Source organism: Rhinichthys klamathensis, unplaced genomic scaffold (genome assembly GCF_029890125.1).
Source record: "Rhinichthys klamathensis goyatoka isolate OS25496 unplaced genomic scaffold, OSU_Roscu_1.1 h1tg000035l_1, whole genome shotgun sequence".
Taxonomy (NCBI): domain Eukaryota; kingdom Metazoa; phylum Chordata; class Actinopteri; order Cypriniformes; family Leuciscidae; genus Rhinichthys; species Rhinichthys klamathensis.
The window spans coordinates 1,344,411-1,358,844 of record NW_026606583.1 but is presented as its reverse complement, the minus strand read 5'-3'; the positions used below and the strand labels follow the sequence as shown (position 1 = coordinate 1,358,844).

Here is a 14,434-nt window from a genome sequence, read left to right as displayed (position 1 = left end):
CAACAGCCCAAGCATACATACAGGCCTATAGAATGATACGTTAAACAAATTAATATGAAAAAAAAAAAAAAAAACTGTAAATAATAAATCGGCTCCATAGCAGATTCCAAGGGCTTAGGGTGTTCCATTAAAACACATTGCAAGGGTTCCGCCAGTAGTAGGCACTCGTGCATCAGGAGCAATAATGTACTCGGATATACAAGACGTAGAGAAGGGTATTAAAAATTTGGCTTAAAGTCCCCATGAAATCAAAATTGAAGGTTTTTGGTATGAATATGTTAGTCTTACTGTTATCTATAAGCTAGTGTGCTCCAAAACAATGACAAAATTCGCATTTAGAAGATATAAGCATTCAAAACTTACAGTCTCTCACTTCCGCCAATATGGATCAATGGTTTTGAAGATTTTCTGTCCAATCAAATGCTCTCTAGAATCTACAGCGTCCCGCCCCCAAATAGACACTAAAGTTTCAGCTAAAATTGATCACTTGTTCACACATTTACTATTATTTACATGGTGAATGGCACATAGTCCACTATATAGGGTATAGGGATCATTCGAATGATTAAAATTTTAAAAGACGCATCTCGAGACCTTGCGGTTTTCCACATCCCACTGCCCGCGGCTGACATTTTTCAAGGCAAAAACGCATTCAGACATTTCAATGGCCCTTTAAACACAGCCTTAGAAATGTCCCACTTGCTCACTCTTTCTCCTTCCCCATCAGGAGCACAATTGACCGTTCGCAGGCCCCTCCCACAAAACGGCCATTGTCCAAATCACACATCGTAGCAACCGTTACTATGTGAGCAGGTCCATCAAACATTGACTCCAAGCAAGATGGTGAAGCGGTGCGCCCACGGCGTTTGTAAATCGGACACTAGGTACCCCGATAGATTGTCTGGAGGAGTTGTGTTCTTTCCGTTTCCAAAGCCGAAAACGAATCGGTTACCTAACGTAACCTCGGTTCTCTCTAGAAGAGGGAACGAGTATTGCGTAAGCTAGCTTACGCTGCGGGAAAGATTCATCTTTGCTGAGAGTTTGAAGCCAAAAAATTATTTCATAATTTGTATCCATTGACAACGCAGACCTAGAGCAGGCTAGCTAGCAGCTCATTGGTTCGCTCAGAGAGAACTGCTTAAGCCTATGGGAGAGCGGGGCTGAACCCGCTTCCAATGAGAGGCGCCCGCGCGCTCATTGCGTCATGGCCCGCCAGAATGGGCGTGGCTATGGTGTATATAACAGTCTCTCCCAGGCTTATATGTTGATTTATTTCAGCGTGAAGCGAAACGCTAGTTGCGCAAGCACGGCCGGGAACGCAATACTCGTTCCCTCTTCTAGAGAGAACCGAGGTTACGTTAGGTAACCGATTCGTTCTCTTACGAGAGGTTCTCTCGTATTGCGTAAGCTAGCTTACGCTGCGGGAACACCTGGTCAACGCCGTGCGCGCTATGAATCCACTCATGAATCCCAGGGTGATACCGGGGGATTTTTAACGTGGAGTGAATGTAGTATGAGGCCGGCAGAGCGGGCACATGAAGTGTATACATAAGCATGTATGAGGCCGGCAGAGCGGGCACAAGAAGTGTATACATAAGCATTTAAGGAGAGCACAAGGGGCGAACCGGTTGTGTGAGGGACTCCCAGTAATGCAGCTTCTTAGGGAGCTGGTCGTTAGACAGCTAGTAATTTTGCCTGCAAGGCGGGAACTTCCAAGTTGTAAAATCTGACAAAAGTGGACGGGGAGGCCCATCCCGCGGCCACACAAATGTCATGAATGGAAATTCCACAGGACCATGCCCACGATGAGGCCATGCCTCTAGTGGAGTGCGCCCTGATGCCCAGAGGGCAGGGCAGGCATTTAGATGCGTAAGCAGAGGCGATAGCGTCTACTATCCATCTAGACAGTGTCTGTTTAGAGGCGGCCAGACCTTTGGTGCGCCCCCCAAACGACACGAAAAGCTGCTCAGCGCGTCTGAACGCGGCAGCGCGCGTAGTGTACAATCTCAGAGCCCGCACCGGGCAGAGGAGATTGGCGTCGCGCTCACTATCGGATGAAGGCAGAGCCGATAGGGAAATAATCTGAGCCCTGAACGGGGTACCAATCGCCTTCGGGACATAGCCATGTCTAGGTTTGAGAATGACAACAGAATCATTCGGTCCAAACTCAAGACACGCGGCGCTGGATGAGAGCGCGTGAAGATCCCCCACGCGTTTTACTGAGGACAGAGCCGTCAGAAAAACGGTTTTGAGCGAGAGGTATTTTAGGTCCACAGACTCGAGCGGCTCGAACGGGGGTGCTTTCATAGCTTCGAGAACTATAGAAAGATCCCAGATAGGAACCGAAGGGGGGCGCGGAGGGTTCATCCTCTTAGCTCCCCTGAGGAAGCGGATGACTAACTCGTCTTTGCCCAGGGACTGAGCGCGTCGGGGTTCAGAGAACGCCGCGACGGCTGCCACGTAAACCTTGAGAGTGGAGGGGGACCTGCCCTTGTCCAGCATCTCTTGAAGGAAAACAAGCAAAGACGGCACCTCGCATGACCGTGGGTCCAGATGTTTGTCGGTGCACCATTTTGAGAACACAGACCATTTAGACGCATAGAGCCTTCTCGTGGAAGGTGCTCTAGCCTGTATGATAGTGTTTCTTACTCCCTCTGGCAAATCGACGAATAGTCGTTGATCACCCATGCATGTAGCGCCCAGCGCCGTGGATGGGGGTGCCAGATCGTGCCGCGAGCTTGAGAGAGGAGATCTGCTCTGACTGGGATGGGCCACGGGGCTGTCTGTGACAGCTGAGTGAGCTCCGGAACCCAATTCTGACTCTCCCAACGCGGGGCTATGAGGAGCACCGAGTGGCGTGTGTCCCTGATCCTCTGAATTACCTGTGGTAGCAGAGCGATCGGAGGGAATGCATAGAGCGGGCGGCGAGGCCATTCCTGGGCTAGCGCGTCCTCGCTCCTTGAGAAAAATATTGGGCAGTGAGCGTTCTCTTCTGACGCGAAGAGGTCCACCTCTGCTCTGCCGAATAGCCGCCACAGTATTTGGACCGTTTGTGTGTTCAGGGACCATTCTCCTGAGGAGATGAGGTTCCTGGACAGTATGTCTGGACCGTCGTTCAGATGGCCCGGCACATGCGTCGCTCTGAGCGAGAGCAGGCGGCTCTGAGACCAAACTAAAATGCGGTGTGTCAGTAGGAAGAGATTCCTGGATCTGACACCGCCCTGACGGTTGAGATAGGAGACCACAGCCATGTTGTCCGAACGGATCAGGACGTGGTGTCCCCGAATGAGCGGGAGGAAGCGTGAGAGCGCGTTCTCGACCGCAAGCATTTCCAGACAGTTTATGTGTAAGGGGCTTTCCTGTGTCGACCAATGGCCGAAGGCCGGTGAGCCCTCGCAGACTGCACCCCAACCCGTGTTGGATGCATCTGTCGAGATGACTTTTCGGCGGGAAAAGGTCCCCATCGTGACGCCCTGCCGAAACCATTCTGCTACTGTCCATGGCTGCAGCGCCGTGAGACATGTCTGCGTAACTCTGATCAGCTGGCGGCCCGTGTTCCACGCGCGGTGGGGTACACGGCTGTTTAACCAAAGCTGAAGCGGGCGCATGTGCAGAAGGCCCAGCTGAAGCACAGCGGAGGCTGAGGCCATGTAACCCAGCATCCTCTGAAAAGTTTTCAGAGGTGTGCGGGTGCCCATCTGAAACGAGGCGGCCAGTCGCTGTACACTGCGCGCGCGCTGTGTAGACAGGCGAGCCGTCATCGTGACCGAGTTCAAATCTATTCCTAGAAAGGAAATCGATTGACTGGGTTGAAGGGAGCTCTTTGTCCAGTTGACAGAGAGGCCCAGCGTTTTCAGATGGTCGAGGAGAACTGCGCGGTGCGACAGAAGCTCCGTCTGTGATTGGGCCAAAATCAGCCAGTCGTCCAGATAATTCAATATGCGCAGCCCCTGACTCCGCAGGGGGGCGAGCGCCGTATCCAAGCACTTCGTGAATGTACGGGGCGCCAGGGATAAGCCGAACGGGAGAACGGCGTATTGATAAACATGACCCTCGAAGGCGAAACGTAAGAATGGCCTGTGACGGGGATTTATCTGGATCTGAAAATAGGCGTCTTTCAGGTCTAGAGAGATGAACCAGTCCCCCTGGCGCACCTGCGCGAGGAGTTTCCTGGTAGTGAGCATCTTGAACGGTCTCTTCATGAGCACTTTGTTCAGAAACCTGAGATCTAAAATCGGTCTGAGGCCGCCGTCTTTCTTGGGAACCAGAAAATAACGGCCGTAAAACCCCGACTCGGTCATAGATGGTGGGACTCTCTCTATAGCGCCCTTTTGCAACAGCGTCGCAATTTCTGAGCGGAGCGTGCCGGCGGCCAGCGGGCTGACAGTAGATTCGAGCCGAGCGCGCGCACGAGGCGGGCGGCGGCGAAACTGTAGCAGATAGCCGTTCTTTATAATGCTTAGCACCCACGGGGAAATGCCTGGAATGGCTTCCCACGCTTTGGAGCATGCGGCTAGTGGCCGAATGGCTATATCGCCCTGATTGCTGCACATAGCGGGCTGGACACAGTGTGTGGGCGCGCTTTGAATGTGTGTGGCAACGGGATTTGCACTCAGAGAGGAGTCTATGGGCCGTGAAACAGAGCGAGCAGAGAGGGGACACGCGCATGAGCTCGTGGGCGTGTTTATGTTCTCTGATATTAGAGCGGGCTGTGCCCGTTTCATGTGATGGGGCTCTGAGAGAGACACGGGATATGTTATGCTTGCGTGTATGGGTGAGCACATGATTGTGGGCACATTTTCTACACAACTGGCATATTTTCTCTTTTTGAGATTTCTCCGGGTAGCCGTGAAAACGGCTTTTTGTCGCTCGCAAACGGGCTGGGACACCGGCTTGTTTGTGGCGGTCAACACTACAGCAGTCGGCGAAACAACGGGGACTGGCAGAGGGCGAAGCTTTGACGGCGGTCCGGCCGCAGCGGGAGAGCACCGTCGTTTTCTTAACTTTGCTAGGCAGACTTCTGATGATCAGGCTTCAGCGTGATCTTGGGTCGCGGGCCCCGTGGGGGCGGCGGTCTGCGGCGGCTGTCAGAGCGAGAGCGAGGGCGGCCGCCCTGTCTGCGCTGGGCTGTTTGAGTCTGCGGAGGGGGGCGCTGTGGTGGAGCTCTGGCAGGAGGCTCGCGAGAGCGGCCCGCGGAAGAGCTAGCGCGGCGGGGCAGAAACAAATTCATGGCCTGAGTGGCTTTCTGGACCTCGGAAAAGCGATCGACGATTCCCGTGACAGCAGATCCAAAAAGGCCCGTCGGGGAGAGGGGCGCGTTAAGAAACGCGGCGCGCTCAGAATCTCCCATGTCGGCGAGCGTGAGCCATAAGTGTCTCTCGGCTACACAAAGGCTGGCCATGCATCTCCCCAGAGCTTGTGCGGCGGCTTTAGTGGCGCGAAGGGCGAGGTCCGTAGCACTTCTCAGATCCGTGACAGCGGGGGAGGGGTTTCTACCGCTTTCGGCCCACTCATGGAGAATATCGCTCTGTAATACTTGGAGGACAGACATAGAATGTAGCGCTGCGGCGGCCTGACCGGCGGCGGCGTAGGCGCGAGCATGAAAGCTCGAGGTCGCTCTGCAAGCTTTCGAAGGAAGCGTGGGGGAAGAGCGCCATCTAGCAGAGGGCGGGCAGAGGTGTGCGGCGACCAAGTCCTCAACGGGCGGCATGGCTGAGTAACCTTTTTCGGCGGCTCCGTCCACCGAGCGCAGCGAGGCGGATATATCGGAGCGGTTTCTAGCCAAGAGCGGGGCATTCCAGGACTTCGTCAGCTCTGTGTGAAGTTCAGGCAGGAATGGGGCGGCCCGGTTGCACGCGGGGGTCGAGCGCCGATGAAAAAAGCTGCCGTCCATCCGGTTCGGGGCCTGCTCGGGTGGAGGAGACCACTCGAGACCGAGGCGTTCGACGGCCTGTGAGAGGAGGCGCATTAGTTCCTCCTCTATCCCGGCGCGGATCCCCGCAGACTCTCTCGTGGATCCGAGAGATGACCATTCCTCACTGTCTGACGCGAGCAGTGAACAGGAATCCTTCTCCTCCGCGGCGTCATCGGAAGCGACAGAGCGGCCACTCGGCGGCAACTGTATGTCCGGCAGGGGCGGGGAGGGAGAGCGGGAAGCGGGAAGCGGCGGCGGCGGCCCGCATGGTTCCGCAGGGGGCTCCGGCGGCCTCTGGGAGCGGCGTTTCTTCTTACGCGGCGAAGAGGGAGGCGGCGCGGGAGCGGATTTTGCTGCCAGAAGTCGTGCCGCAGTCGAGAACGGCAGGCTCTCACAGAAGTCGCATCCTCCATCCGCGAGGGCTAGTTCTGCGTGCTCGAGTCCCAGGCAGAGAGCGCAGATGACATGGCGGTCTCCGTCCTCGAGAGGAGCGCGGCAAGAGCCGCAGGAAAAACGAGACATCTTTAAAAAGACGCTCGGCTCTTTTAGATATAGAGAAAAGAAGAAGGATACAGTCGTCGGATGGCGCTAGCTTGCAGGGCGGCTGAAGGTGGCGAAGACGGCCGGCTTCTTCAGGGTCCGGGAGCTCGCTAGAGTGATGCCTTCTCGACGGCGACGGCTTTTCTCAGGACAGCAGAAGCGTGCAGCTTGCTGAAGATGAAATGAATCAACATATAAGCCTGGGAGAGACTGTTATATACACCATAGCCACGCCCATTCTGGCGGGCCATGACGCAATGAGCGCGCGGGCGCCTCTCATTGGAAGCGGGTTCAGCCCCGCTCTCCCATAGGCTTAAGCAGTTCTCTCTGAGCGAACCAATGAGCTGCTAGCTAGCCTGCTCTAGGTCTGCCGCAGAGGAACTGCGTTGTCAATGGATACAAATTATGAAATAATTTTTTGGCTTCAAACTCTCAGCAAAGATGAATCTTTCCCGCAGCGTAAGCTAGCTTACGCAATACGAGAGAACCTCTCGTAAGAGAACACAATGTGAGCGGTGCCTACATACAATGGATAAAACAGTGTGGACGGCCCCACTCCCAGTTAAATGTGTCGAACATGGTTAACACGCGTGCAGCGTGCGTGAGACTGAGACACTGAGATTAGTCAAAGAAACATGGAGAAACCAGATCAAGAGGATCCACAAAGGAATTACGTTTTCTAAAGGGTTGTTGTTAACATGATATTCTCAGGGGAAAATGAGCAGCAGTGCAGCACCCGTAGACTAACGTTACAGTTTAGAGGAGTGCACGTTCGCAACGGGGAAAGCATGAAGCTTAACTTACTTGACAACATCAGTTCATATATCAATATCATAACGAATAGAAATAACCTTAAATAATATAACGTTATGGTTATCTGCATCTTTCCGTCTCTTCTGTATAGTTACTTTTTAAACACGAAAATCGCATTCAGCATGACACGCAAGCGGTTGCCGTGGTAATGAACAACCTGCTTGTTAAAGCGAATAATCCTGTATCTGAGGCAAAATTACTAAATATGCAGCGCGAGTTATATATTTCTAACTCCAAACAATTAGCCACTGAACCAGCTTATAAAATCTTCTTCAAGGCTGTGCTGGTTGCATTTGAGGTAGCGCTAAGTTACAGGTCATGGGGTTTCTCGGATTTCGCTTGAGACCGGTATAAGCATTCGCCTCGATAGTAGTCGTGTCTCCTTCATTGCGTATTTTTATGTTTTGAATATATCCCTCCAATGCATACTGTAACCCCTTTTGCCTCGATCTGGAGGATATCGCTGAGGTATTGCTCCAAAAAAGGTCACTGACACGCACGGGTATACCTCTTCCCGTCATGGCAATCTGTCGCGCTGGTCGTGTTTGACCATTTATTTGACGGGCGTAGCAACAATAACTAGGGGGCGTGGCTTTTGCGAACGGTCAATTGGCTACAAGAGTGTTTTGTTCAGTCCTATACACTTTTTTTCTCCTATTTTCACAGCCAGGACTATGTATAAACAATGTTTTTTTCAGCACACACACACATAACAGACATCTTCTAGCAAATATTCACAAAATAGTTTGTTTGGGTTGGGTGTTGATTTAAATTCTCAACAGCATTTCTCAGAAATCGCTTACTCCACCTTTAGAACTTACCTTTGCTTAATGTAAAAAAAAAAATGGCACTGTTGACTAAATATTCTCCTATTGACTTTTTGTTTTAGCTCTCATGTATGCCAGCATATTTGGGAATGTCTCGGCAATAATTCAGAGGCTTTATTCTGGAACAACACGCTATCACACCCAGTTGCTGCGGGTTAAAGAGTTCATCCGCTTCCATCAGATACCTGGAGATCTGAGGCAGAGACTGGAGGAATATTTCCAACATGCCTGGTCCTACACCAATGGCATTAATATGAATGGAGTAGGTTATACTGAGCTGGAATCAATAACCCAAATATCATTGTTGTCTACTCCTGTATAGGTGAATCTATATCATAAAAACCCAATCATACCGCTTATTTTCTAATTATAGGTCCTGAGAGGTTTTCCAGAGTGTTTGCAAGCTGACATTTGCCTGCATCTGAATCGTACTCTGCTGCAGAGCTGTAAAGCGTTTCATGGGGCAAGTAAAGCGTGCCTGAGAGCTCTCGCCATGCGCTTCAAAACCACCCACTCCCCACCTGGAGACACCCTCTATCATCACGGCGACATGCTCAAAGCTCTCCACTTCATCTCCCGGGGTTCCATTCAAGTGTCGCAACATAACACTGTGCTGGCCATACTGGGTGAGATTAATATTACACCTGAGCAAACAGCTTTCTGATCCATTGGTGGTTTGAGACATAATAAAAACTACTTCCTGTTTCATGTACAGGAAAGAACGACGTCTTTGGCGAGCCCATAAATCTTTATGCAGATCCTGGTCGCTGTAATGCTGATGTTACTGCACTTACCTACTGTGACCTTCACCGTATCCAAAGAGACGACCTTATAGAGGTGCTGGACATGTACCCTGCTTTTGGAGAGAGCTTTTGGAGGAAACTAGAAATCACCTTTAACCTACGAGACGTGTGTAAACTCAACGTCCCAAACACATTTATACATACCCCTCACTGGTTATTGAGTACTGAGGTAAAAAAAGACAAAGCATAAACATTTATCTTCAAAGGAAATAATTATTCATTGGATTAATGAATGTTAATAAAATAAACTCCTCACAAAAGTAAATATATATTATTAAAAACATTGATAAATCTAGCATTCACAGTTAAAGCTGCAGTAGGGAGTTTTGAGAAAACGTTGACTTAGCCTGAAAATTTGAACAAGCACAACTTACAGGTCCCACCCCCTTGCTCTCTGCTGCGCTACAGCCCTCCCTCCACAGCTCGTCCTCCACAGCGGAGCCTGTCGTGAACGCGCAGGCTAGTAAACAGGGCCACCGATAACAGCGGATAAAAAGTTAAATGGCACATTCACTAATAGGGACTAAACGTCAATAATATGCTTTACATTGACTATGGCCTGCCCATACTTTGACTACAAACTTGGTCCTCAAATCATTATGTATTTTGCAATAGCCTACATGTAACTTTATAACGTTGCACTCTTTCTATAAGTTATAAATAGCTAGTAAGATAACGTTAATATAACGGTAACTAACCTTACAGTATTTAAGTAATTATTCTAGCGATATATAATGCTAGATAAGGTGTGCTAGTACATTATTTCAGTAACATGACAAGCCAGTGAATTAGCAGGTTTCAATTGTTGCTTAGCAGAGTGCGTGACATTTTATCTACATGTTATGCGGCTAGAGTTTTGACACCGAGTCAATGGGCTCTGTGTAATTCTTTCTTTTTCGCTTGTTTATCGTCATCAGTCTTTTTCCTTTTACCTCTTTGTTTTATGAGCAGGTGTCACTCGAGAATTGGCAGTTTAGGTTGTTTCTCCGTCATAAGCACAGCTGCAGCACGCCGGCAATCTTGAGTTTGAACGACGGCTCGCGCAACGCGCTGTGCAAGAGAGGGGTGTGATCAGCGCGTACACGAGCGTGATTGACACTGCTAAGACATTCCTCCTGGCTCTGATTGGTTGTTTCTGACCGGGAGCGTGTATTTCTTGCAAATGGCAATAGGACCACTGGGAGGAGCCAGAGGAGCTTGATTTTTACACAGATTATCTGTCTCATATTCTACTGTCAGGACATAATGACAGTTTTAGCAAATACATGTTTTCAAAAGTTACCTACAGCAGCTTTAAAGGAACACTCCGACTTTTTGGGACTTTACCCTATTCACCTTATCCCCCAGAGTTAGAAAAGTCCATACATACCTTTTTCATCTCCGTGCGTGCTATAAGTCTGTTTGACGCACCCACCGCTAGCCTAGCTTAGCACAAAGACTGGATGTAAATGGTTGCAGCTAGCATACTAATCCAAATAAGTGACAAAATAACGCAAACATTTTTCTATTTGCATGTTGTGATTTGTATAGTCACAGAGTGTACAAAAAACAAAGTCACATGAGACACAGACATATTTTAACCGTATAAATACTGGGAACTATATTCTCTGAAGGCGACTATATTCTTTGAAGGCGAAGCACTGCTACTTGGGCGGAGTGATAACCGCAGCACCTGAGACGCACTCTCTGCTCCTCACCACGGCGTGTCTCAGGTGCTGCGGTTATCACTCCGCCCAAGTAGCAGTGCTTCGCCTTCAGAGAATATAGTTCCCAGTATTTATACGGTTAAAATATGTCTGTCTCATGTGACTTTGTTTTTTGTACACTCTGTGACTATACAAATCACAACATGTAAATAGAAAAATGTTTGCGTTATTTTGTCACTTATTTGGATTAGTATGCTAGCTGCAACCATTTACATCCAGTCTTTGTGCTAAGCTAGGCTAGCGGTGGGTGCGTCAAACAGACTTATAGCACGCACGGAGATGAAAAAGGTATGTATGGACTTTTCTCTGGGGGATAAGGTGAATAGGCTAAAGTCCCAAAAAGTCGGAGTGTTCCTTTAAGAATGAATAAATTGAGACTATAGGATGGATTCAAACCAATTTTCTAAACAATTTCTTTACAGTTTGTGTGGATTCTAAGTCATTATTATGACAGAAATAATAAGCACAATTATTTTAATTATTTTATATGACTTGTGAAAAAGAAGTGCGTGTTATAATACTGAATGTGCATGTTTACTTAAGAGTACACTACTTTCATGACTGTATTTTTAGCTCACTTTTAAGTCATGTGTTAATAATCTTTTAGTGTTTTATTTGATTAAACTTTTTAAGTTAATATATTTTAAATGTGTTACATTGCAACTTCATTACAAATGTGCAATTACAAATATATTTAAATACATGACATACAATACTAAGTTTCAATAGAGATTACATTACCATATTTCAAAGCCAATAGAAGTAAATTACATGCTGGTTTCACAGACAAGGCTTAAGCTAGTCCCAGACTAAAATGCATGTTTTAACTGTTTTAACTGAAAGCAACTTGCACTGGCATGTCTTAAAATATCTCAGGGACACTGTTTTGTCTCAAGATGCACATCAGTAATGTTTTTTAATCGAAGCCTTGTCTGTGAAACCAGGCCATAAAGATGTAATTTAGTCAAAGCACTCTATAGTTCAGCAAATTGCATTTAATATAAATGTAAACTATAAAGCATTTTGATTTAATTACAATTAACATGCAATTACGTTAAATCTCCGAAAACATCACATTCATTTCGCACTTAAGTCTATTCTTTTATAGTATATTATTTCTGTAATAATTACGCTTTTGAAAAGTATGCTAAAGTGTACTTTTTCCACAACGCATAACACATTATTAATATAATATAAATTAATCTAAAACAGTATCTGTACAGTAATCATTGTTTTAATTGGTATGTAATCAGGCTGAACAGATGATGGAAAGTGAAAATTTGGACTGCGGTTACCATGCAAGCCGAATACGACACCGACAAAACTCAATAGACAGGCGCAACCGGCCAGGTGAGTAGAGCACTCACAAACAAACACTAAAATACCCATTGAGACTTAATATTGTGAAGTTGTGTCCAGAAGTCTACATTTACAAAGTAAAAATGTTTTAACTGTAGCAAACAAACTAAAACTTCACATATTTCAGAATAATTGAATTAATAAATAATAAATTAATAATTTAAACAATTCAGATCTACCCTCATTTTAGAGCCAGACATTTGACTATCGACAGAAGTCAGAAGACGAGAATAATTTTGTAGATTGTGTAAAAAAATATTTTAATCACCTAACTAAAAAAAAACGTCTGTATGAATACAAATTCAGCAAATAGATTGTGAAAGTACACTTCTTCTTCTTCTTTTTTTTTTCTTGCTCTTGTCTTGCTGCTCTAGATGGAATGGACCAGAATGACTCTTACCCATCTCGGACGTGTTCGGCGCTGGGTCATCACCATTCTCTAACTGCTCACATGCACTGGGAGGAGCTGTGCAGCTGTGCAAGCTCCACATCGCAGTCCAGTGAAACCCTCAGCAAGTCTCCCATCAGCCATTGTGAGCTGTATACCTCTGAGGCAGACCATCTGGACTACCCCTCTCCTGTTGTGAGACTAATACCAGCGAGTGGTGCCTCTGGGATCAGCAGAGAGCCTGGCATGGATATGGGGCAGTTGGGTGGGTATTTATTGGACTTTATACTGATATCTTATAGGTGTGGATACAGCATTACAAAAATGTCAAATCTGGGTCCTGAAGCCAAACCATAGAGTGCTGTAGAGATGACATATATTTGTAGGCCAAAACCCGGAAACGGGTTAGCATTTTAGCACTTCCAGTTCCATTTTCTTGAAGTCAGTGGATAATACAGTAATACTCCCTTGTGATTTTTTTAAAGGTTTTACTTGCCTTGAAAAAGGCGGTTGCTAACAAGTGGTTAAGTGGGAGGACTACAGTCTACAGAGGTTGTCGAGGACATTAAACGTCATCACGCCGAACAGGGAAACTCATCTACTCACTAGTTAAAGTCGTGCGAGCGTGGTGTAGTTTGTCTATAGCATAGATATTGTTTTTTGTATCTGGACATTCTATTTAGGCTTCAAAATTCATAAAAGTTGTTTTCATTTGTGAAGATTATTATGATGAATAAAATGTGTAAGTATCATAAACTTTGGTTATCACAGAGCTTATTTTCTGCAATAATCCAAAAGCCGATGGAAAAATCCTATTGGGTTTTTATCAAGGGAACGAGGGTGATGCTAAAGGTCCGAAATTGTCATCCTAAATTTGTGCACGTTAAAAAATAAATACGACCTCACGTTATGTCAGTCACGCTTACACACTGCCTCCGAAACTTTCGTCCGTCATGAAAACATTATTCCGGGTTTGCCTACAAAAATACGTCATCACTGCAGGAATTTAGGTTATTATTTTAGGTCATTGCAACCACTATTTTAGTGCTAAACATTTTCACAGTTGAAAAATTACTGCACCCTTAAAATCTCTCAAACTTGAACTTTAAATGACATATTGTAAATATGAATGATTTTCTTGAATTGTTGGATTTGTTGTTATTCAATATCTCCTAACACAAGCTCCTCCTCCATCTGGATTGTACCATTACTGGACTGACCACCAGGCAGCTCATTATGCTGAACAGTCTCAGTGCCTCCCCTCTGTCTGGACCTCATGTCCTCCACCACTCTTTGCAGATCATCATCCCAGCGAACTTGACTCCAGACTGGAGCTCCTGCAGAGTCAGCTTATGAGGTATGTGATGCATCTTATGGGAACAGTTAAGGCTGAAGTACGTAGTTTCTGCAACACTAGTGGCACTTAGCAGAATTACAGAAATAAAGCATATTTTCAAAGAACCTTGCACGTGGCGCCTCCTCCAAGTCAAACAAAGCTCTAACGGTGCTTCTGATGGCATGTCTCAACTTTCAATAAAAGCTCCAATTAGGAATACTTTTAGCTGTGTTGCTACGTGTCATGAGTAAGCAATTGAGTAGACTTAACACTCTGTACAGCGAACGTGAGCGTCTCGCTTATAATAAACCCAACCCTGAAAGCTCGCGCACATCATGGAGTCGTCTATTTGATGTGCGTGTTTACATCTGGAAGACGTATTTTTTAGAGAGTTTGCTCATCTGCAATACGTCTATAGGACGTTTCCTGTCATGTCAAATAGACGTTTAGAAAATGTGTTTAAGATGTTTATGATTTAGAATGTATGTAAAACTGACATCTTAAAGACGTCTATCAGATGTTAGTAAACAGCAGATGCTTTCCAGATAAAGTGATCTTTAACAGACATCTTGCAGTGTGCGTGCTTACGTGTGCTATCTGGGAACCAATGTATCTGCACCGGGCACATTTTTTGATATGATGCACCAAAATGTTTTGAGGCTGTCTACACTGGACACATCAAAGTAAGCAGCATAAACTGGTACATTTGTCTCTCTGTATGGGTGCATGATGATGCTGTATAGTAATG

At 46.8% G+C, this 14,434-nt stretch overlaps 2 protein-coding genes across 3 annotated transcripts in view; both read left to right on the top strand.

Moving 5' to 3' along the window:
- Window positions 1-14,434, top strand: part of dnajc9 (DnaJ (Hsp40) homolog, subfamily C, member 9) — a 217,781-nt gene that overhangs the window by 82,096 nt on the left and 121,251 nt on the right. The gene's annotated exons all lie outside the window — the stretch shown is intronic.
- Window positions 1-14,434, top strand: part of kcnh6b (potassium voltage-gated channel, subfamily H (eag-related), member 6b) — a 28,302-nt gene that overhangs the window by 11,728 nt on the left and 2,140 nt on the right. For both annotated transcript variants that reach the window (XM_056245814.1, XM_056245813.1), the window contains exons 5-10: window positions 8,157-8,356; window positions 8,468-8,720; window positions 8,810-9,003; window positions 11,857-11,953; window positions 12,337-12,615; window positions 13,533-13,707. In XM_056245814.1, coding sequence (XP_056101789.1) covers window positions 8,157-8,356; window positions 8,468-8,720; window positions 8,810-9,003; window positions 11,857-11,953; window positions 12,337-12,615; window positions 13,533-13,707 — 1,198 coding nt within the window. The remainder of the gene's footprint in view (window positions 1-8,156; window positions 8,357-8,467; window positions 8,721-8,809; window positions 9,004-11,856; window positions 11,954-12,336; window positions 12,616-13,532; window positions 13,708-14,434) is intronic.